Raw genomic sequence first — 24,459 nt, 5'->3', positions numbered from 1 at the left:
CACACCAAATTGGTTGGCCACATACTGGTGGCATTCTGGAGTGACTAGCTTCCAGATGAAAATGGTGACCCAGGTATGGGGGAGCACAGATTGGTATGCTGCTTCTGCAACTCTGCAGTCAGTTCAACACATCACTTACACACACAAAAAAAATCCCATCCTGAAATTCTCTCGCCTGTGCTGGTCATCCCAGGTCCGCAGAACAATCCTTTCACACCAATCCACGCTGGTCTCCAGAGCCCAGAAATGGCCCTGCATAGTGTGTAGCTGATCCAGGAGCCGGTCCTCTAGTACCAACTCCTTGGTGTTCTCTTCCTCCACACTCCCATCCTGCTTCCACTGCTGCTGAATCTCCCACTGCTGCCACCACATCATTTGTTTGGCGATGTGACAGGTGGTCTCCAAAGTCGAATTGGTCCAGCTTTGAGTGCTGAAATACACCCGAAGCAGACTTCGTGTGATCACAGCTACCACCACAGCAGAGCAGAGCATTGTCGGGACCATGCTGGCTGACAGCAATTCAAAAATGGTGCAAGCCGGCACACAATGAGACTTCTCAAAAATCTGAAGCCCCCTGGCTTCCCACAATTCATAGCAAAAACAATCCCAGAAGGGCCAGTGCTGTGCAGTGAAGCAAAGGACCTCACCCTCTGAGAAAGCAACCCCTTTGGTTCACAACAAGCCATCAGTGTGCATACACATGACGCAAACTGAGAAACAGGAGTTCCACCTGCATGCTATTGGTGCAGCTCGCCTCCAGTACTTTACCAGACACAGCGCAACAAGCTTTGCATTCAAACACAAACACACAAACCTCAGGAATGGAGAACACCCCGGATCCGAACAGACTGGAGTGGTTCGCTTCCATCTGGCACAGCAGTTGGAAGGAACTGAGGTGGTAGAGGGCACTTGCGCCCCCTTATATAGCTCCACCCTCAGACGCTGTTTGGAGACAGTTCAGCACCATTAGATAGTGCAATATCCCTAAGTGGGACTATGCGAGCCACTGGAAGAACTTTCCCTGTCAAGTGAAGGTGAGGCTGAGCCCTCCCTTTCTGTCAAAGGTTAAGCTTTTACTTCAAGAAAAAATGGTTTCTAATACTTCTGGTTAAGACTCCGTGTCAGTCACGGATTCTGTGACTTTCCGTGACCTCCACAACTTCTGCAGTGGCCGGTGTGGCTGACCCCAGGGCTGCCCAAGCAGCTGCCACAGGGCTGATGGAGTGGCTCCACAACCAGCTGCACTGGCCGCTGCTTGGGCAGCCCTGGGTAGCAGGCCTCCAGGACCACCGGAGCAGCCGCTGGTGTGGCTGGCCCTGGGACCTCCTGAGCAGCAGCCCGGGGGGCGGCGGGAGCAACAGCAGGTGGACAGCCCTGGGGGAGCTCCTGGCAGCTGATGCTGCAGGCCTACCCCTGAGTATGTGCCCCTGCTCTGCCCCCCAGCTAAGATTTAGTCAGAGATATATAGTACAACTCACGGACAGGTCACGGGCCGTGAATTTTTGGTTACTGCCCATGATCTGTCCAGGATTTTTACAAAAAATACCCATGACTAAATCGTAGCCTTACTTATAGTGGGTAAGAAGAAAATCTAGTGAATGTAAAGCACTAGTACGCCGCCTTCCTGCATCTGTCGCAAAGCGACATTGACAGGACTCTGGTCAGTTTCACAACGGCTCTTCAAAACACTGTAGACCTTGTGGGTGGCTGAGAAACTGACCTGAATAAGGACACTTTCAATCTGCAGCTATTTGAGACATCTTTGAACCAACGTACACATTCACTGGGAGCATGGGGATCCCAAACCAGAGGCTGAAGGATGAATAGAGTAGCAGAATCCCCACCCCCATATCAACACCCAACCACGCACAAATACAGCTTACAGCAGACAGGCTTCTCGGGGAAACCGTAGAATAGCACAGACCCCTCAACATCCACGAGGCTCCAGAATGGGGTGGAGAAGGCAGACCTTCTTCCTTTCAGTAGCCACAGAAGGTCTTCAAATGTATTAGATCCTTACACACCAGAGGCTGATACAAAAGTGGAGTTGCTGAGCGGCACATTGGTAGGTATCCTACCTTCCCGACAGCTGAGTTTTTCACTAGGATATTGCCCCCGCACTTCATCTCTCATAGTTCCTGGACAATAGGTTTGGTCAGACCTGGCTGCTGGGGGCACAGAATATTTTTCAAGTTTTGTAGCGTGGGAACAAAGCCAGTTTTAAAGGAGTCACATTCCCGCTATAATAGGCTCCCAAAAGCTGTGAGCACGTTCCCTTTATTGAGCTACAGTCAAGGGTTGGGGACTCTGAGGCAGGCAATGCAGCCCCTTTTCACCAGCAGGAGGCTTGATTCATTCTTATTATTCTCATTTATATAAAAAGGAAAAAAATATTTTCAAAAACGTCTCGGTTCAGTGCTCAATGTTAATGCTGGGCTTGCTATAGTAGTCTCACAGGAAGAGTAACAAGTAATAGAGAAACCACACCATTTGCAAATGTGAGCTGACAGCACTTCTGCTGCAAAAGCTAGCAAAAAAAAAAAATCGTTTCTGAAGGCTTTGCTGCTAGCCACAGTATTTTTAGCTGAAACTCTTCCCTCGTTTAATAAGAGGAGGCCAATCGAGTGCAGTAGCTGCAGTTCTCCGATCAGGTCATGGTGAACAGTATTAAGTCAAACACACCTAAGGAACTTTTTAAATCTTAAACCTTCACTTCAAAAACAGAAAGAGAGAGAGAAATAAAACAAACCACATCATAAATTATCCTGCTGGTGAGGCTTCCCGGCAAGACACGGTCTTGTCTCGTTTTCTGCACTGTCTTTTAGATGTTGCAATACTGCCCTGGAAGCGTTGGAGAGACAGAAAAACCTGTTGCTCGATGGGTTCACATCCGCCTTTCAGAAATTTTGCTTGACACGGTTCATCTACTGACTGATACGATCACACAAAGTTTATCTGATTAGTGGTGGTTGTTGCTGACTAACTGTTAAGAAATTGTCAATTAATCCTGAACTAAACTAAAAAGAATCTTATCACTTTGGACTTGACTTCTTGGCAGAATACAATGGGCTGGGTTCTAATCTCACTGTTAAAATTTCTGTGGAATTAATTCTTATTTACTCTGGCGTAAGCAAGGGCACAGTCAAGAACACTCAGTCAGATCTGCTGTGCAAGGACAAAATTAGGCCTCTCATTTGATGTTTAGCTGTCCTAAAGCTACGTTACTTGGCCACAGGATTATTCCCCTTTTCCCACCCTTGCCCCCTATGCCAGGGACCAGAAGAGGATGAGTGTAGAAGCTGTTATGTCAGGCAAATCCTCAGATCCACTGGCTTTATGGAGGCTCTACACTGGGATAGTGACAGAACACAGGTGCAGCAGGGGCCAGGGTCTGGCCTAAAATTTTTCAATTCCACCCAATTTTTGTGCAAGTCATCTCTCCCTCTGCTCTAATTTGTACCTCTAATTACAGCACTTAACTTGTATTATGAAAATAAACTCTTCACTTGAAAAAGAATGCTGTAAATCTGAAACCCTTTCATGGGCTGATGTGACTCAAACCATCACTCAGGAATAAAATCTGATCCCAGATTAAAGTAAATCATAACCCAGAGTAACAATTTGGCACGAGACAAGTTTGAGAAGAACCTTGCGTTGAATACTTAGGGTCAACTTTAGAGTTGCTCAGACTAGACAGTAGCATGTGAGGAGGAAAGACTTTTCAGAGAGTCGTACAAACAGAATGGAAACATCTGAATGTCGTCAATGGAAGCAAAACTCATTTCCCAAGAGCAGGCAGAGACAGTCACACCAGAGATTTTGATTCACCCTTTCATAACTGTTTTCTACTGCCACCTCTGTACATTAGCTGAACAAACATTGGCATGTTGCTACAGTGCCGGAATATCAGCAGGACAAACGGGGACAAGCCAAGTACACAGGGAGAGGAAGTACGGTACAGTAGGCAATGCCCACGACATTAGGCAGAGCACAAGAGGTTACATGCAAGAAGTCAGAGACCCAGGACTCTGTCCCTATGGAGTTAAAAACACAAATGCTTACAGCGCATTCCACTCTGCAGGGTGTATTACAGACTCCCAGCAACCTGATGGTCTAACCCAGGGGTGGCCAATCTGCGGCTCTTCAGAAGTTAATATATGGCTCCTTGCATAAGCACTGACTCCGGGGCTGGAGCAACAGGCGCCAACTTTCCAATGTGCCAGGGGCTGCTCACTGCTCAACCCCTGCTCTGCCCCTAGCCCTGCCCCCACACCACCCCTTCCCCCAAGCCGGCCATGCCCTCGCTCTCCCCCATCCCCACCAGAGCCTCCTGCACATCACGTAACAGCTGGTCACGGCGGGCGGGAGGTGTGGGGAGGGAAGGAGGTAGGGAGAGGAGCTGATCGGCTGCCGGTGGGTGGGAGGCACTGGGAGTGGGGTGGGGAAGCTGATGGGACGCTGCTGATGTATTACTGTGGCTCTTTGGCAATGTACATTGATAAGTTCTGGCTTCTTCTCAGACTCAAGTTCGCCGCCCCTGCTCTAACCTTCCACAGGCTTATGAGGGACCTAGCAGCAGCTTCTGTAACAACCAGGGCCACAGCTGGTAGCTCATCAAAACACATATTTACAACACACTTGGCTCAGCTCCATTCTGGGAATCTTTGAGCTCATCTCCTCCCTGCCCACCTTTCGGGGATTAGCACCCCAGGGACTGCAACAGTGCCTGGCCTCTCTGCTGGGCCCGATGGGAGGAGGCTCACCCTCCTCACACACCCAACCACAATCCAGACCCTAACGTTAGTATTAGAGGTGGACCTGGGTCGTAAAGTTCAAATCCAGATTGGGAGTCACCCTTCCCCAAAGCACGAGGGGCTTGGGACGGAAGCACTGAGTAGGCTCCATGTAACAGGGAGGATTGACCAGCTCAGAAAAGGGTCCTCCCCAACATTTAGGGGGATTTGCCCCCACGTTCGCACCAGGCTGACACAAAGTGAAGCACTTCGCAGGTGCTAGGTATTAGTCCGATGCTGACTTTCTCTAAACTCTAGACCTCAGGCTCTGCTGCTAGCCAGAAACATCTCAATTTCAGCCCTGGGTATTACTACACGGCACAAACTGGTAACACTCCACTAAAATGTGTCTCCAAATTCAAGGAGTTAAGTGGAGGATTTTAAACAGGAACTGCCGCCTGTAGGTAAACCACAATGAAGTCATCTAACACCCTTAACATCAGAACCTGTTGCTATGGAAAAGACTGTGGTTCAGAGACGCAATCTGTTCAGCAACAAGAGGGGAAAATATAGAGCTTGATTTAAAATAACTGAGCTGGTAATTCGTAGGACAAGTACTGTCAGGGCCAAAATCTGCCTTCAGATGGTGCCAACTCTCACTAAAGTCAAGGGGTGCTACGCCCGTGTAACTGAGATCGGAACCAGGCCCTAAGACCCACACTCAAAGCATTGAGCTCTTCCAAATCACGTAGTGCCATCACTGCTCTAAGACAGGGGTGGGCCAATGTTTTGGCCCACGGGCCACATCTGGGTATGGAAATTGTATGGCAGGTCATGAATCCTCATGAAATTGGGGATGGGGTGTCGGGGGGGGGGTGTGTGCGGGCTCTTGGGTGGGACCAGAAATCAGGAGTTCAGGGTGCGGGAGGGGCTCTGGGCTGGGACAGAGGGGTTGGGGTGTGGAAGGGAGGTGAGGGCTCCGGCTGGAGGTGTGGGCTCTGGGGTGGGGCTGGGGGTGCAGGAGGGAGCTCTGGGCTGGGACCAAGGGGTTTGGAGGGTGGGAGGGGGATCAAGGGTGAGGCAGGGGGTTGCAGCATGGAAGGGGGTCATAGAGCAGGCTCCGGGTGGCACTTACCTCAAGCAGCTCCCGAAAGCAGCGGCATGTCTCCGCTCTGGTTCCTGTGTGGAGGCAAAGCCAGGCAGCTCTGCACACTGCCCCATATGCAGGTGCCACCGCTGCAGCTCCCACTGGTTGTGGCTCCTGGGGGCAGTGCTTGGGGTGATGGCAGCATGCAGAGCCCCCTTGCTGCCCCCATTGTGTAGGAGCCAGAGGGGGGACATGCTGCTTCCAGGAGCTGTGCAAAGCCAGAGCATACTCGGAGTGGGGCAAGCCCCCAACCCCGTTCCCTGGTTGAAGTGCCACAGCAGGGCAAGCCCCCAACCCCGCTCACCAACGGGAGCTCGAGGGACAGATTAAAACATCTATAGGGTCGGATATGGCCTAGGGCTGTAGTTTGCCCACTCCTGCTCTAAGACAGTTTTTGGGTCCATTGTATGAACAGTTCATCCATCCTGTACTCTCTAGGAGTAAAGAGGGCCAGAACAAGGCCTGTGAACTATTTAATGCGGGGTCTCTGCACAAGGGTGAATTTCACCCTATAAACTAGGAGATTGGCATATTGTGATAGCAATGGATAGTACAACTCTCCTTCCCTGACCATTAGCCCCCCAAGCCCCAAAAAGTCTCTATTTTCTTTTTCTAGCTTATCTTATCACCATAGTATCCGAGTACATTTTCCCCCATCATAAACTAGGAAAGCAGGAAACTTTATTATGCATGGAACTCATTTACAATCCACAAAAACAACATAAGTGTCCAAAAATATCTGGCCCACAGTCTGGCTTGAAGATGCAGGGCCAGAATCTGATCGCTGTCGTACCAATGTCAATCTGGTGTAACCCCAAGGGGCAGAGCTAGTCTGACACTGACAAAATCAGAATCCAGTCAACAATATTTAATAAATCCTACAAGCCACCTGATTTTCTTTACTGGTCCTTGTCTATAATACTGTATCTTGATCTAGTCTGTAATATCAGATCCAGAGACAGATGCTTAAGAGACCACAGCTGTCAGTGGCTTTCTGATTTGTTGCTGATAATTAACTTTGGTTTACTTTTGATGAAACATCTTCTAATACCAACATTCAACAATATGTTGAAGGTGAGAATCATACTTTTGAGATTTTAGTCACATATCCTGTTCGTTTTCTATGATCTTGCTCTGCTAACCATCATTGGTGTATATTAACTAAGACTTATAGTGCTCTGGGGCATATAGACACAAAAAGTTTGTACATGCGGGCTCACAGTAAATGTTAACAACACGTGGAATTTTATAAGAACAGTTATGAAATTGTATTATTTTTCCTCTAATTCTGATACTGGCAAGCACCTTAAAATTTCACTACTCTCCGATGGGCCTACATCTGTGTACATGCTGATATAACACTCGATTTCACTGCTAGGCCCTCGTCCACACTACAAACTCATGCTGGTGTAACTATGGAAAATCCACACCCCTGAATGATGCAGTTATGCCAATCGAACTCGCAGTGCAGAAAGCGCTGCATCAACAGGAGGGCTTCTCTTGCGACATAGCTACCACCTCTCGCGTTGGCAGAGTACCTATGCCAATGGGAGAAGCTCTCGCGTTGGCATAGGTAGCGTCTTTACTAAGCGCTACAGCAGCACTCTAAGTGTGGACAAGTCCCGAGTGTCCAGAATCCTGTATTAAGATCTGGAACTCGAGATGACAGGAGCTGTACAAACAAATATGAAGACATGGTCCCTAACCCTAAAATCTTACAACGTAAGATGAGAAGGGTCATGAGAAAAAGAGGGTAGATATTACACACAGTTGCCATTTTGTGCAGAGTAAGGGAGAGGGAGGAATCAGAGATGACCACCAGATCAAAAGGCCCGAAGCACATGGAGAATGCTGGTGTCAACACTGGCAGGGAAGAAGGTCGGAGAAAGTTGCAGAGGGAAAAAAAGAAGGAAGCAGATTTGCCCATATTATGTATAAATTGATGGTGAGACATCCAGGAAGAGGTATCTGAGACAGGCGGAGATGTAAGATTGGATGGAGAAGGGCAGAGTGGGAGTGGAGAAGACAACAGACAAGTCACCAGCGTAAAGATAGCAGATGAAATCATGTGAGGAGACGAGATCACCCAGAGAGAGGGCGTAAAAGGAGAAGTTCTGGTTATATAAAATTAAGGGGAAACATTCATAAAGGCTTCTTGTAATGTGGCATTTGGGGAATTTTTAATATAGAATTTCCTGGCTCTGCAGCGTTTGTGTATTTTAAACTACAATGTCCTATTTAGATTTTCTGCCTTACAACCTTAACTCCTGCTTAATATAATTTGAACTGTGAATCATACAAAGGGCATTAGTGCATTATTCTGGTCTCCTTCCTCTTGCAGATAATGCACTGCACTTCTTCTGAGACTCCAATTTCTCTGAATAATACCCACACCCCTGACGTCAACCTGGGAAACAAAGAGGAAATAATACAAGAAGAGATGGGTCAAAGGTAAAACTCAGATCTTAATAATCCCGTCCTTGGGGGAAAACGGGAACTGGACCTGAATTTTGCAGCTGGTTCTCTCCAAGGGTACGTCTACACTGCAATTAGACAACCTCAGCTGGCCTGTGCCAGCTGTTCGAGCTAAGGGGCTGTCTAATTGTAGCATAGAGACTTGGGCTCAGGTTGGAGCCCGAGCTCTGGGACCCTCCCACTACGCAGGATCCTAGAACCTGGACTCCACACGGAGCCAACATACCTAAAAAATGGGAAAGCTCCTGGCAAGGATAACTTGTATGCAGAATTGTTCAAGGTAAATCCTAAATTAGCAGCCAGCATATATCCTGGTTGCTCTATTTACATCAGTCTGGGAAAGGGGAAAAGTGCCAGATGACAGGACCAGAGGGGTTATAGTGAAGAAACCAAAGAAAGGAACTCTCGGTGGATTGTAATAACTAGCATGGTATCACACTTATCTGTGCCAGGCAAAGTACTGTGTAAGATCATAGTCCAGTTTATATCGGAGGCAGTTGATAGCATTCTCAGACGAGAGCAAGCTGGTTTTCGGAGAGGGAGTGGATGCACAGACCAGATTGTCACTCTATGAAACATAATAGAACCGTGCTCAGAAATGCAATGGCAACTCTACATGAATTTCATAGACTTTAAGAAGGCTTTTGATAGTGTTCACAGGACCAGTCCATGGCGCATTCTGCATGCATATGGAATTCCTTTCCGTATAAGCAACATCATCAAAAGCTTCGATTTCAACTTTACATGCAGTGTTGATCACAGAAAGCTATTCTGAAGTCAAAACAGGAGTACATCGGGGTGTGTCATGTCTGCAGTCCTCTTCAACACTGCAATCGACTGGGTAATGCAGAGTACAACAGAAGAGATGCCAAGAGGCATTAAATGGACACTCTTCTCATCTCTTGAAGACCTGGACTTCACAGATGATGTTGCTCTCCTATCACATACCCAACACCATATACAAGAAAAAACAACTCGACTCAATGCATTCAGCCAGCAAATTTGACTGAAAATCAACCTCAATAAGACAGGAATCATGACCTTTAATATTGCCTCACCATCACCAGTACAGATAGAGGATTATGTTCTCACCAATGTAGAAACATTCTCATACTTGGGCAGCACCATCAACCAGGACGGTGGAACAAGCTAGGAAACCCGGAACAGAATCAGTAAAGCCAGGAACATCTTCAGGACCTTAAATACAGTCTGGATATCAGCAAAATACAACACCAAAACCAAACTCAAGATTTATCAGAGCTGCGTAATTTTAACACTACATCATAGTGCAGAATGCTAGAGAATGAGAAAGTATGATATGTCCAAACTGTCTTCATACCATACAACCTCAGAAAAATCCTGCGTATCATTTGGCCCAGCACAATCTCAAACCAAGATCTATTGACACAGTGCAGCCAAGAGGATCTGAGCACCATCATTGCCAGGAGGCACTGGAGATGGATCGGTCATGTGCTTCGGATGGAAGCTGATTCTATCACCAGAGTAGCAATAAGATGGACACCTGAAAGCAAGTGAAGATGAGGTTGCCCGAAAAGAACATGGCGAAGAGCTGTGGAAGCCGACCTGAAAAACGTGGGGCTCAGCTGGGGAGCCATTGAAAGACTTGCCAGAAACAGACAGGAGTGGAGGAGCTTCGTCACTGCCCTAAATGTCAGAGGCGTAATAGGAATATCATGATGACGATGATGATGATTAGCCCAAGCCTCATAAGCCTGAGACAGCTGGCATGGGCCAGCTACCAGGGGCGGCTCTAGGGATTTTGCCGCCCCAAGCACAGCAGGCCGGCTGCCTTCAGCGGCTTGCCTGCGGACAGTTTGCCGAAGCCACGGGACCAGCAGACCCTCCGCAGGCAAGCCACCAAAGGCAGCCTGCCTGCCACCCTCGCGACGACTGGCAGAGCGCCCCCTGTGGCTTGCCGCCCCAAGCATGTGCTTGGCGAGCTAGGGCCTGGAGGGGTCCCTGCCAGCCACAGGTTTCTAATTGTAATCTAGACATAACCTTCCCGGCCAAACCCAAACCCTGTATCCATGGCCCTTGGGAAAATTCAGAGATGGCTCCAAACTTGGCAACTTGGACCCATCTCTAGATACAAGGAATTCTGAAAATGATGCTGTACAAGGAACCTAACTAACAGCAGGCCTGGTAGTCTCAACATCCCCATACCTGTCACTGGAAAAAAATGACTATGGATCAAACAAACTGCAAACATTAGAGTGACACTTTTTGCCAGTATGTTGAACACAGAATCACAGGGTTAGAAGAGGGACCACAAGGGTCAGTCTAACCCCTTGCCAAAATGCAGGATTTGTTGTGGCTAAACCACTGAAGACAGGTGGCTTTCCAGCCTCCTTTTGAAAACCTCCAGTGAAGGAACTTCCACAACCTCCCTAGGTGTCTGCTCCATTCTCCAGCTATTCTTACAGTAAGGAGGTTTTTCCTGAGATTCAATCTAAATTTGCTATGCTGCAGTTTGAACCCATTGCCTCTTGTCCTGCCCTCTAGCATGATCCTCCTGTTTTCCCTGTGACGCTAATGGCTTTGCACAGCTCTGTTCACAGTCTCTTAGCCATAGAACTCCTTCATCGTTGCAGTACAAATGAAAATGTGTGCAACCACCAGCTAGCACTGGCACACAGCCCGTAGACCTAATGGTGAGACAAGCTGGGGAGATCAGCACGGTTATCCTGAGCCTCTTGCTTTGGGTTTTTAACAACCTCTCCCCCATTCCTCAGCTGCCCAGGCCTTGTGTCATGGTCATCACTCATCCTGCCAAGATCTAAATGGAAATTCCTCAGAAACCGGATATCACTTACAGGATGGGTCACCGGGGAGAGACCAGAGACACTCAGCTTGCGAGTGAAAGACATGTGCCTTTGTGGGCTGCTGAAACCACTTCTATTAAAAACACCAAAATATTCTGGTTGACTGAAATGTTCTAAATGGCAAGATTTAGGCTCAGTTCCTGTGGGTAAGTGCTGACTTTGACAAGAATCTTTCAATGAGAAAAACAAACCAAGAAAAAAAGTGTGTCATTCAAGAGCTATTTGCTTTGCTAGCTTCCCCTGACTGAACCCTCCTGCCAGCAAATAAAATGCTGAGCTTTCATTAGCCCCACTACGCACCGGTTCTTTGAACTGATCATATTTTGCAATAATGGGCAGAAGATCTCTTTTTTCCACATCATTATGGTAGCTGCAATGTTTCTGAAATGACCTTTTTTCCCCCCTCCAAATCTGCATGCGATTTTTTTTTTTTTTTTTTTTGCTGGTGAAAGGTGCAAGATTCACAGCCCCAAAAAGACCAAATACCCCTATATGTCAACAGAATGGATACAGCATGGGCAGTGATGGTGAAAACTTCCCCAATTCTCTGCCACCAATGTGGGACCATGCGTAGGAGTGAAAAAGGAGTTCGCTGTCCATTACTCAGTCAATCTTTGGCCTTGCTGAAGCTGCCAGCAAGGGGCACAAGCAGGGCTAATTGTGAGGATTTTGGTGATGAGACGCACCACAAGACTAAAGACACAAAGCAGACAAACTGGCAACCAAATGCTAACAGTTTTCAGTCACTGCTTACCTGGGCTAGATTCAAACTGGAAGACGATAGATGAAAAGCTTGCTAAACTGTTACCAATCCACCAAAATCCGGTCCCTCTAAAATACCACTGTATTACTCCAGGTGTAATATATATAAAATACTACTGTGTAACTCCATGTGTGTATATACACACACACACACGCACACATCCTCATTGTCTGGTCACTTTAGCTTTTCATCCTATAAACCCTAAATTAGTATAAAGAAATACATAAATAAATTGCACATCCTATCAAAACTTCCCCTACATGGGAAATATTTTAGATCTTGAAACAAATAAGACAAACATACATATAAGCATGATGGAGGGAAATTATGACTGTTCAATTCTGTACCCATTCAGAAAACATCAGCCAAGATTCCTTAGCCTATATAAAGTGTTTGTTAGACTGTATAGATATTTTAAACATGTGAGCCAGAGGTCACTAAAACTATTACAAAATCACTTCTTCCTACATATCAGAAAGGCAAATGACATCTCAGATCCCTTATTACTGTACTGTGCATGCAGATCAGTGTCAAGGTCCTGCGGCTCACCGCTGACTATCTCACCTTCACTGTGGTCCTGTTATCCAGGTCCCTCCCCTACTACCTACATTTGCTTGGAAGCTATTTTCAGCTCTTTGAATATCTCAATTTTTCTGGTGCTCTTTTCTCCAGATTCCTAGTCCTGTTCACTAACATCATTCTGGCCTCCAGACTTCTACATTTGCTATAAATAAGAATCAGAGAGCCAAATCTTGGATTTTCTGTGCATCCCAGGACAGAGGAAATCGGGGTGTGCAAGGAACGCGAGACCAGGTCCATACAGAGCTTCACGGAAACTCCCTCTCTGAAGCAGCGATGCTCAGACTGAAGCTCAAGAGCCACAAATGGTTCTTGAATGTGTCTCCTGCAGCTCTTTGCAGTACCTATATTAATTTAATTAAACCAGAAACCGATCAGGATGCTTTTAGTATGTTATTAACCAATTAAGTTAAATTAACAATGTATTTGCTGTGAGAATTGTGTGTGTGTGTATATATAAAAATAAAAACACAAGTATTTCCCCTGTCATACTGTTTAACTGCGAATAGTACTATAGTAAAGGAAACAACGAATTCACACCACTACAGCTCTTTTGGGTAATGCTGATTGCTAATTTCACTCCTGAACCACTGAGGTCTGAGTATCCCAGATCTAAAGTATTTGTATCGTCTCCCTTGCACAGTATCTGAGTACACCACCACCGTCATTGTATTTATCCTTGCCAAATCCACTCCAGGAATAAATCAATATAGTGTGTCAACTCAACGTTCAAAGTCAAAATGGCCTTTCCAAGGTTTCTTACTTGAAAAGTTATGTGCTCTGTTAGACAGAAGCGTAGGTTACAGTGGAAGAGTCCCAGCTGTAGCTCCAAGTTAGGCTGTAGATCTAAATCAAAGGACTTTTCTATGTATATAAGGCCATATTTTAAATTCTTATCAAGTACAACCAAAGGTTCCTGTTTAATGCACACAGTAAATAATGTGCAGATTTTTATTCTGCACCTGCCAGGGGGCACTTAGTCTGTGCAAAATAAGCAAGCGGCCTAAGGAAGCGGATATAGTGCCAAAGCGGATTCCCCAAACAATGAACCCACCGACTGTAACAATGTTTTTTAAAAAAGTAGTGACATTTGCAACGCTATAAACGGTTAACACTTGGCTGGGACTTGAGGGGCTGCAGAGCTCGAAGGGCACAAGCAGCGGCCGTTTGAGAACTGCACGTAGTCATACCAGTAAAGCAATGAGCAATCTCTTTTCTCTCTCGTTCAGAGCAGACGCGCCAGCCCCCAGACGTGATCATCTCTCGGGGGCAGCAGACTGGCTCTGCGCAGCACGCAACCTCAGAGGGGCCCTTTGAGCCACACCGCAATGCACATAGCCAGTACAAGAAGGATTAGCAGGATGCACCCAAAGCTCGGTGCACTGAACCACGGATTGGGGCACCCAACTGTGGAACCTGGGCTTCCTCGTACGGTCTCCCCACGGCGGGACACCGGGCTCGTGGGGTGAAGGGAGGGGAGGGGAGGCGGTGATATGAATGTAGCCCTAAGGCGAGGAATAACAGAAGCAATCGCGGCAGAGGGGCCTGCCCCACACATGGGGGGTGGGGGAGGACTTAGGACTCGGCGGGCTGCGCTGATCCGAGCATGGGCGCCCAGCCCGCTCCCCCCCACCGATGGGTTCCCAGCAGCCGCCCGCTCTGAGTCAATGGGCGCCGTTCCGGGAAAGGGCCGGAGCCCGGGCGGGGTCCCGGGCCGCGCTCACCCACCTTGCCGGGCAGCGAGCCCCCCACGTGCAGCAGCAGCGCACCCACCAGCCAGCCGGGCCCCATCCTGCAGCCCCACCGCGCCGCGACTGAAACCCGCCGCCGGGAGCCAGCGAGGGGCGGAGCGGGGCGGCGCCGGCTCTGGGACAGCCCCCGCGGCGGGGTTAAGCGGAAGCCTCTGAGCCTCCTTCCCAGGCTAAGCAGTGGGGGCTGCTAGGACCCCCCTGGTGACCAGATTTGATAGGGACAGACCCAATATTTTTCTTTTATAGGTGCCTATTACGCCCCCACCCCATCCTGATTTTTCACACTTGCTGTCTGCTCATCCTACCCCCTCCACCTTTGCCTGGAGTAGGGGCAGCTGTGGCCCTGCAGGGTGGGAAGTACTTGGGGGGGGTCCACAAATATCCGAGGGGGCTTCCGGGATCCAAGGGAATAAGGCAGGTTGCAGGAGGCTGATCCCGTCCCCAAAAAGCCAGTCCCGTCTCTACATGTCACAGGGTGGCTCGCAGGTGCCTTGGGCTTGGGGCAGGGCAAATGGGGCTCACTCGAGGCTTGGGCCAGCTCAAGGCCAGCACTAGCCCGAAGCAAGAATATTTTTGCTGCCCGCTAAGGGCTACTTCTTGCCTTGCATTGTTTCCACAAACCAAAAATATCCCACCCCAACCTGCACTAATACAGGGGGTAAAAAGTCCTCATTAAATGGGATGAATGGGATTTGAGAGGACAATACTAAAGTGAGGCCCCTTCCACCTGCTGGGCCCCTAAGAAATGGTTTACAAGCCCTGTCTACACTACAGCTGTGTGGGTATAACTCCGGTTTGCTCAGCGATGCAGTTATCCCAGGTGGACCAAGCTCCTGGTGTAGACAGAGCTGTGTCGACAAGAAACCTTCTCCCATTGATATAGCTACCACCTCTCAGGGAGGTGGATTAACTGTGCCAGTGATTCTCAAACTTTTGTACTGGTGACCCCTTTCACATAGCAAGCCTCTGAGTGCGACCCCCAACCGTCCCTTATAAATTAAAAACACTTAAATATATTTAACACCATTATAAATGCAGGAGGCAAAGCAGGGTTTGAAGTGGAGGCTGACAGCTCGTGACCCCCCCCTGCAATAACCTTGTGAGCCCTTGAGGGGTCCCAACCCCCAGTTTGACAACCCCTGAACTACGCTAATGGGAGAAGCTCCCCCGTGGGAGTACGTAGGATCTTCACTAAGCACTACAGTGGTGCAGCTGCTGTGCTGTAAGTGTAGACAAGCCCTTTGTCACCAGCGTCACTACTGCCCGGCGGGGCGGATCACTCGCGTGTGATGGATTAGACAGATTCCTCCAGGGCAGATGACACATTTTTCCCCTCTGGCGCTCCACCCATGAACTGCAGAACAATCAGCTGCACCTGTCTGATTGGAAGCTAATCCCTGAGGCCTTGTGTACACTGGGGAAGTGACTCATGATAGAAACATGTTACCTAGCTACCAAGCATGATTTTGTCTTTAGTGCAGACAAAGAGAATTGTGTTTAAGAACAGGTCTGCTACTTGTGATTAACCCTAGGGTACCTTTCCAAGGTTAACTATGACCAGCTGACTGGCTTTAAAACATGATATTAAACATGGCTTAGCACCTAGTGTAGACAGGGACACGGCCTGTTTAAAAACATGTTAGCTGATTGTGGTTAATGCCCCAGTCCTCTTCAGAGTTAACCGTGACTGAGTAACACGATCCTTGGGTGGGAGAGGGGAAAACCATGACCAGCTAATAAGTTTTTACACATGCTTTGTCCTGCTGTACACTAGCCACTGTCATATTTAACATCACGATACATTTTCCCATTGTAGACACAGCCAATGAGTATAATAAACGTTTCCTTGTCTGAATTTACTCTGTAGCAAAGACTGTCATGTTTTATGGGCCAAACACTGCTCCCCTTACTCCTGGGAATATTCCCACTGGTTTCAAGTCACCTCTTGGGAAGGGAGAGAAGGTGGGGCTCAGATTAGGGGGAGCGGGGGAAGACAGGAACTATACAGCAGGGTGGAGTGGGGATGGGAAGTGAAGTCTCAGCGGGAATTTCTCCAGCTCATTGGTCCCTTTTCTGTTTCCCCTTCATTATTTATTTCTCTCATCTGCTATTTTGCCTCTCTTAACACTCCAGCTTTTTTCCAATCCCTTCTACAGCTTTGTCCTCCACCAAATACGCTTTCTAAACTTGTGATGTTGGGAGGATGGGCATCACACTCTAAGCAACAGCCACCATACAAACATCTGTGAAATTGCTCCAGTGGTTGCATAGACAGTAATAAATCAGCTATTCGTCAGCCCTGTCCTCCAGCCATCCCAGTGGAGTCAAGGTGCAGATTGAACATCTTAACCTATGATGTAATCTCACACTCCATGAAGCTCAAATTGTTTCACACTTCAGCACTCATTTGAGTATCTGGGCTTCAGGGCTGCAACTCTCCAATCCAGTACTCCTATCTCGGGGCCGGGGGAGGAGTGCACAGCCACTGACAATGAAGGTATATTGGGGGAATCCCCATATGTGGGGAAAGGGGACTGCTGGTTTGGTGGACAAGGGGGAAAATGAAGCACCTACCATGGAGCTAGAACAGGGGACCCTGCTCTAGGGGAAGGAGAGAACAGATGTTATATAAACGCCTGCCACAGGGCAGGGGGAAGAAGGAATGGGTGTGACCAAAGAGCCATTAGCAGATGGAGATTGTGGGGAGTTTCAGGGAGTCCCTGAAATAGAGGGGAATGGGAGAGTGGTGCCGAGGGAGGCCTTGTTGTATGTGATACGCTCGGCCTGCCAAAGCGAATAAGCGTGCAAACGCCTACCAAGATCAACTAAGACAGGACTTAAACCAAATTTTTTGGGCCTTATCCAAAGCGGAGTGCAGCCAATACAAAGACTCCCAGTGACTGCAGTGACCTTTGTCCTTTCTCCATCTTGCCCTACTTAAAATCAACCATAGTATTAACCCGGGTCCAGCCTCACTCTCTTTGTCCTACACCCAGCTTTGCTCCATTTTTTCTCAGGCACACACACAGGTTTGAACTTGGGGGTTGGGGGAGGAAATAAGTAATTTCCCTCAATCTAATATCTCAGCCCTTGTGAAGAAGATAATTGTGATGTCCGAACTTTACATTTACCCCCTCCAGTCACAGCACTGTAGCTCTATTTTATACATCACCTCTGGAGCAAGCAATACATTTTAGCACATGTACGATCTCTATGGATATATCTGCTCTTCTGTTCTAATTAGAAAGGGGAACTTTCCGTTCTGAGCCTGAATTTAATTGACACTGAAGTTTATTGAAACTCAGATGAAGGCTTCTTTCCACGTTGCCCAAATGGTGTAAATAAGCCTTAATGGCAGAGGTGAAAGTAAGCCAATACGCCGTGCCAGACCATACCGGCTTCCCCATGGCCAGCGATTTAAAGGGTCTGGGGCTCCCGGCAGTGGCCCTGGGTATCAGAGGCAGCAATTTAAAGGGCCCTTTAAATCACCGTCGGAGCCTTGGGCCGCTGCCGTTACCCCAGGGGCTCCAGCAGTGGGGCTCAGGCAGTGATTTAAAGGGCCTTAGGCTCCGCTGCGGTAGCGGCAGCTGGAGCCCCAGGCCCTTTAAATCGCCCCCAGCCCCAGGGGTCCCAGTTGCCTCTGCAGCTGGTAGCTCCAGGGGTGATTTAAAGGGCGTGGGGCTCCAGCTGCCGCTACCGCAGCGGAGCGTAAGGCCCTTTAAATCAAGATTTAAAGGGCCCGGGGATTTAAAGGCCCTGCCTCTTCTGATTGAGGTTCCCCCTCTCCTCCCACTCAGGACTCCAGAGTACCAGTAAGTCTTTTAAGTTACTTTCACTCCTGCTTAATGGGAATAAGACTCCGACCCGTTGGATTGTGAATTGCATTCCCTGGTGACAAGGGAACCTGCAGCTGCCAAACTGCTTTCTTAAAGGTTAAAATTGTTTGGTCTTTGAAATGGGGGGGTGGACAGGGGAACCACCCTTTCATTTTCCTGGGACCCACCTGATTCTTTAACACTTGCATAATTACAGGGCACTTTATACAAAGTTTCATCAAGAATATCAAAAGCAAAGTGTGCCCACCGGCGAAACTGCATTTAATTTTTTTTGTTACAGAAGTTAGCAAAATTGTCATTTTAACCCACTATACTAGATCTACCAAGAAAATGCCTTTGATCCCCCTAGAAAAAACTGTTGTATTAACAAGATTAATATAGGCACAGGGCACACACCACTATAACTAATTCCATTATTGTGAAAACCCTTACAATCACAGTCACACGAGCACTGTTATTCAGAACCGCGTCGGTGTTCTTAGCTGAAAGAAGTGTCATTTCTCCATAACCCATGCTGAGCCCTGGGAAGCAATGAGGCACCCGTGGTTAAAATGAAGAAAGTCTGGGCAAATTTGTCCTCTGTGGTTTCACTTCCTTCTTGCCTCTTAGTTTAACGACAATATTTGGTGAGCTGACCTTCTGCTGCACAATCTCAAGAAGTTTTAGTGAGAAATGTTATTTCGATTTGCTTCGTCTTCACCTCTATGTGCAACTTCCACTGAAGACGAGTACTGAGAACAATAGAGACCCAGACTGTTGCCTTTTGGTTTTAGGAGCAGCATGTTTTCTGCATGTAACAAACAAGTACAACAGAGAAGGTACACCAGAGGTTTCTTTAACTCTGCAGAGGAGCCAAAGACACATGCAGCAGCAATAGAAACTGGCGCTGAGCGGCTCAGAAGCTTTATGGAGAGGAAAGGAGAATTCAAGAAGGAATGAGTGAAGGAGCTGCTCATGCTGGGACCTAGCGCCATTTTGCAAATGAATTAGAGGCAGCGAGTCAAGATGCTGGGATTTTCTGGCTTGCTCTGCCTTACTGCATCCACAGAAAGTCACACTCTCTGTGCCTCTGGTCCCAACCATAACACAGTTCTTCCCTCCATCACATGGGTCGCACGAGGCTTAACCAATGTTTGTAAAGTGCTCTGAGTCTCAGATAAAAGACAGGCTGAAAACTAACATAAGGAAAGTGCTTAATTTGTAATGAAAGAGGTAACTGACATGCCAAGTCCAGAGGTGTCGGGGCTCTGAACTGCCAAGCCCAGAGTGTCGGGGCTCTGAACTGCCAAGCCCAGAGGTGTCAGAGCTCAGCCCTGGTACAGATTAAGCCCTGCATAAGGAAGTGCTTTTCCATGCAATGCACAGTCAGCCTGGGGAATGCCTTGCGGGGAGATGTTGTGAAGGCCAAAAGTATAACTGGGTTCAAAAAAGAACTGGGTACGTTCATAGGGGATAGGTCCATCCATGGTTATTAGTGAAGGTGGTCAGGGATGCAACCCCAAACTCCGGGTATCCCTAAACTTCCAACTTCCAGAAGCTGGGACTGGATGACAGCGGATGGATCACTTGAAATTACCCTGTTCTGTTCTTTCCTTCTAAAGCATCTGGCACTGGCCACTGTCTGAGACAGGATGCTGGGCTAGCTGGACCATTAGTATGATGCAGTATGACTGTTCTTATGAATGCACTACAGAAGCACAATTATCCATCACTATATTCTGTCCAATATAAAAACTGAGCTGGTAGTAATTCTGTGGTTCCTCCTCTTTTTTTTTTTTTTTTTGTTAAACCTATCAAGAAACACTTTGTCATGTAGCTCATTTTCCATAATCATGTGAAAGCGCAGTCAGCACTGATGCATTAAATTTACAGTTATAGACTTGGCAGCATGAGAGATCAGCATCTTGCGTAATTTGATCACAAAACGAATATGTAAATAAGCGCTTCTCAGACCACCACCTGCACTTCTTCCAAGAGCAGAAGAAACTGACATGGCCTTTGTACACACACAAAAAAATATATATTTGTTTCGGGAAATCCTTTGTTTTCCTTATACGACTGTATCCATATTCACCAGGCCTGCTTAATTCAGATTCAGAGGCAAAGTTCAATTTCTGTACATCTAAATATTCAAAACCCTTTGGCTTGTATTGGAGAAGGCCATGATGTAGCAGCACTGCCAATCCCAAACGTCAAAACCCTGGAGTCTGAATTGAAAGAAACGTGGACCCCTTTTTTAGATACATTTGGATAAAACTGATGTAGAGAGGGCTCAAAGAATGCCAGACCTCCATTCTTTTCCCCTTCCTCTTCCCTCTTCTCCCTATTCACGTATGTCTTCTCCTATTTTATTTCTAGCATGTTATGTCTATCTAGCAATGCCTGTTTTTCTATTGTCCGGGCTTGCAGCTTTGACAGGTTCTGAAACAGCGTGATTGCATTGGCGATCCCGTGAAGCATGCAGTACTGGAAAATACTGTAAGTCATTTACCTTTTTGTACTTTTCATTATCTATTTTCTTTATCAAAATCAAAAAGTTAATCACGGAAATCCACCTTGAGTCCAGTTTCAAACTATTCATGAGATTGGCTTAAAAAAAAAATCATGAATAAATGTTAGGTTTGTTTTATTTACGCTCTAGTTTCTGTGCTTTGAGGACACGCTTAGGTCATGTTTCCAAGCTTTTCTTCACTACTGTGAGGTCTAGAAACTTTTATTTAAAAGGGAAAAAAAATAAGCTGAGATTCCCATGTGACCATGCACTGCTACAGGCTGGGGACTGTTTGGCTAAGTAGCAGTGCTGAAGAAAAGGATCTTGGGGTTACGGTAGATAGAAAGTTGAACATGAGCCTACAGTGTGCTCTTGTAGCCAGAAAGGCTAATAGCATACTGGGCTGTATTAGTAGGAGTGTTGCCAGCAGATCGAGGGATGTGATTATTCCCCTCTATTCGGCACTGGTGAGGCTGCATCTGGAATATTGTGTCCAGTTTTGGGCGCCACACTACAAAAAGGACGTGGAACAATTGGAGAGAGTCCAGCGGAGGGCAACAAAAATGATTAGAGGACTAGAGCACATGACTTATGAAGAGAGACTGAAGGAACTGGGCTTATTTAGCCTGCAGAAGAGAAGACTAAGGGGGGATTTGATAGCAACCTTCAACTACTTGAAGGGATGCTCCAAGGAGGAGGGAGCTAGGCTGTTCTCAGTGGTGACGGAGGACAGAACAAGGAGCAATGGTTTGAAGTTGCAGTTGCGGAAGTCGAGGCTGGATATTAGAAAAAACTTTCTGACTAGGAGAGTGGTGAAGTATTGGAATGGGTTACCTAGGGAGGTGGTAGAATCTCCATCTTTAGAGCTATTTAAAGTCCGGCTAGACCGCACCCTGGCTGGGATTATTTAGGGAAAATGGTCCTGCCTTTAGCAGGGGGTTGGACTAGATGACCTCATGAGGTCCCTTCCAACCTTTTGATTCTATGATTCTATGATCACATGACTCCAGGAGCTGGGATTTTCAGAAAAAAAATGTTGTGAGAATCGCAATAAAATCCCAAGGGTTGGCAACAATGATAGGAAAAACACAACTACAAATAGATCATTCAGAGATAGGCCCCAATCTTAAGTCTTTGGATCCTGACTTGAATTTTCACAATTGATTTATTCCATTCAGTTATCAAGATGAGGCAACTGTGGGGTTTGGATCAGGATCCAAAAAGTCCTCAGAGTTTTGGAGTGTTCAAACCTGGGGTTTTGATTCAGTCCCATCTGTAACTGGATGTGGGGAGGAGGAGTGGAGCGAAATATTTGATGTGATCCATAAGTGTAAATTCTTCTTGTTGCTATTGACGATTCGCTAGTTTCCTGGATGAAATCAATTCTCTGACGCCTTGTACCAAAGTGCTCCCATGACCCCTAACCATCCTTCCAGCATCTGAGACAATAAGGCATTCAGGGCTCCCCAATGCACTGGATATCACTAGCACAATGGGCATCTCCGTAGCTTTAGTCTTCAAGAGCTGCTCTGTAAGACATCATTTCTCAGTGGCAGTGGTAGGGTGATGAAATTCCTTGCCCTCCTCCTCCACCGGAATCATTACATCACTTCCTGGAAATGATTCTGTCTCCTGCTGTGGATAATGCATTGCAAGTTCGTTTTCCTCCATGTTTTCTTGAACCTTAGCATCATTTTCACATCCTCTAACGGCGCAGTTCTTGCTGACGGGCACTTCCGAAATGGACCCCACAATCACAGTGTCGGCTTTCATTATGTATATTTTGTCTGCGGAAGGAAGCAGATAGGAATCAGTCCTGAGCATTACTAACGATCATTTCTGGTGCTACCCAGAGACGGTTCCCTCTGTTGCAATGCTTGGTTGCCTAGCTGAGGTTTCTCAAAGTTGAGAGGTGTGCAGATCTGGCCCATCTAGACCATAATTCCCCTCTATAATTAATGGTTAAGCCATGCCGGCCTTTGGTATGTACCACACTAGTTATGAATAGTCAGCCTTGGATATTCATAAGGCACCTTTCATTTGAAATCTAAGTACTGAACAAAGAGAATGAAAGAGGGGGTTACGGAAAGATAGGGTGACCAGACAGCAAATGTGAAAAATCGGGACAGGCGGTGGGGGTAATAGGAGACTATATAAGAAAAAGACCCAAAAATTGGGACTGTCCCTATAAAATCGGGACATCTGGTCACCCTATGGAAAATCCATGTGCAAGAGAGATCGGGATATTTCATACTATAAAATTTCCAAATGTTTTGGATCACATAGAAAGTTTTGGGTCCATATTTGTTCGCATCTCCTGCAAATCTCATCTGATTACTGAACCACCTTCTCCTCCCCCAGCAACATAAACTATGTTTCAAGTTCTTCTCTGACCGAAAGACGTGTTTGCTGCTTAACAATGATCAAGGTTCTGGCCCTTCTGCAAAGGCCAGAGAAATTAATAATGCCAACTACCAGGATGAAAGAGTCTTCTATGACCCCAGGGCATACGCACTAGGTGTTTTTTTGCTTTCTTCTACAGCGACGCCAATAGCGGCATGAAAAGGCTGCCTTTAAGCAAAGTTTTCAATTGACAGGGAACTCAGATAGCTGTAACAAGAAGGATAATTGAACTCTGTTTTTAGGACTTGCACAGGAGACTTAGTATCAGGGATCAGGCAATGCAGCATCAGCTACGCTGGAAAGGGTATTTTAGGACAGATTTGTAGGACATGAACATAGAATCATAGAATATTAGGGTTGAAAGGGACCTCAGGAAGTCATCTAGTCCAACCCCCTGCTCAAAGCAGGACCAACCCTCAGATTTTTACTCCAGTTCCCTAAATGGCCCCTTCAAGGACTGAACTCACAACCCTGGGTTTAGCAGGCCAATGCTCAAACCACATAGTGTTCAACATGTTAAACCCGGTCCTGATGGGAAAGTTAATTCAAAGCCTTCATTATGACTTGAACGGCAAACTCCACCCCAGATGTCACTGCAGTTCAGTGGTGCTGTGGGTGGGGGCAGTACCTGGGGACCTCAGGAGGTCATCTAGTCCAACCCCCTGCTCAAAGCAGGACCAATCCAACTAAATCATCCCAGCCAGGGCTTTGTCAAGCCTGACCTTAAAAACCTCTAAGGATGGAAATTCCACCACCTCCCTAGGTAACCCATTCCAGTGCTTCACCACCCTCCTAGTGAAATAGTGTTTCCTAATAGCCAACCTAGACCTCCCAGACTGCAACTTGAGACCATTGCTCCTTCTTCTGTCATCCACCACCACTGAGAACAGCTGAGCTCCACCTCCTTTGGAATCCCACTTCAGGTAGTTGAAGGCTGCTATCAAATCCCCGCTCACTCTTCTCTTCTGCAGACTAAACTAGCCCAGTTCCCTCAGCCTCTTCTCGTAAGTCTTGTGCCCCAGCCCCCTGATCATTTTCATTGCCCTCTGCTGGACTCTGTCCAATTTGTCCACATCCTTTCTGTAGTGGGAGACCCAAAACTGGACACAATACTCCAGCTGTGGCCTCACCAATGCCAAATAGAGGGGAGTAATCGCTTCCCTCAGTCTGATAGCAATGCTATCAGCAATGCCCAATATGCCATTAGCCTTCTTGGCAACAAGGGCCCACTGCTTACTCATATCTAGCTTCTCATCCACTGTAATCCCCAGGTCCTTTTCTGCAGAAGTTACAAGTGCATCACTCACAGGGTGGGAAGGTTCTGAAGCATTTGCAGGACCTATGAAAGCCACTTAGTTCCAAAAGATCAGCACTAACAAGGACAGGATAGCTCAGATCGGGAGCTGACTTCCATGGAATACCGTACCATGACCTGGCA

General features: G+C 47.2%; 2 protein-coding genes across 5 annotated transcripts in view; both read right to left on the bottom strand.

Annotated features, from left to right (window-relative positions):
- The window catches only part of TNFRSF1B (TNF receptor superfamily member 1B), a 39,362-nt gene extending 25,012 nt beyond the window's left edge, over nt 1–14,350 (bottom strand). Inside the window, exon 1 of the mRNA XM_075060214.1 lies at nt 14,269–14,350. Within this exon, the coding sequence (XP_074916315.1) occupies nt 14,269–14,331 (63 nt within the window). The 5' untranslated portion in view covers nt 14,332–14,350. The remainder of the gene's footprint in view (nt 1–14,268) is intronic.
- A 7,802-nt stretch (nt 14,351–22,152) lies between these two features.
- The window catches only part of LOC116821902 (tumor necrosis factor receptor superfamily member 8), a 75,983-nt gene continuing 73,676 nt past the window's right edge, over nt 22,153–24,459 (bottom strand). For all 4 annotated transcript variants that reach the window (XM_075060388.1, XM_075060391.1, XM_075060389.1 and 1 more), the window contains one exon: nt 22,153–22,405. In XM_075060388.1, coding sequence (XP_074916489.1) covers nt 22,158–22,405 — 248 coding nt within the window. In that variant the 3' untranslated portion in view covers nt 22,153–22,157. The remainder of the gene's footprint in view (nt 22,406–24,459) is intronic.

Source organism: Chelonoidis abingdonii, chromosome 23 (genome assembly GCF_003597395.2).
Source record: "Chelonoidis abingdonii isolate Lonesome George chromosome 23, CheloAbing_2.0, whole genome shotgun sequence".
In the NCBI taxonomy this organism is placed as follows: domain Eukaryota; kingdom Metazoa; phylum Chordata; order Testudines; family Testudinidae; genus Chelonoidis; species Chelonoidis abingdonii.
Note: the sequence above shows the minus strand (reverse complement) of the source record. Positions and strands in the feature narration are given on the sequence as shown.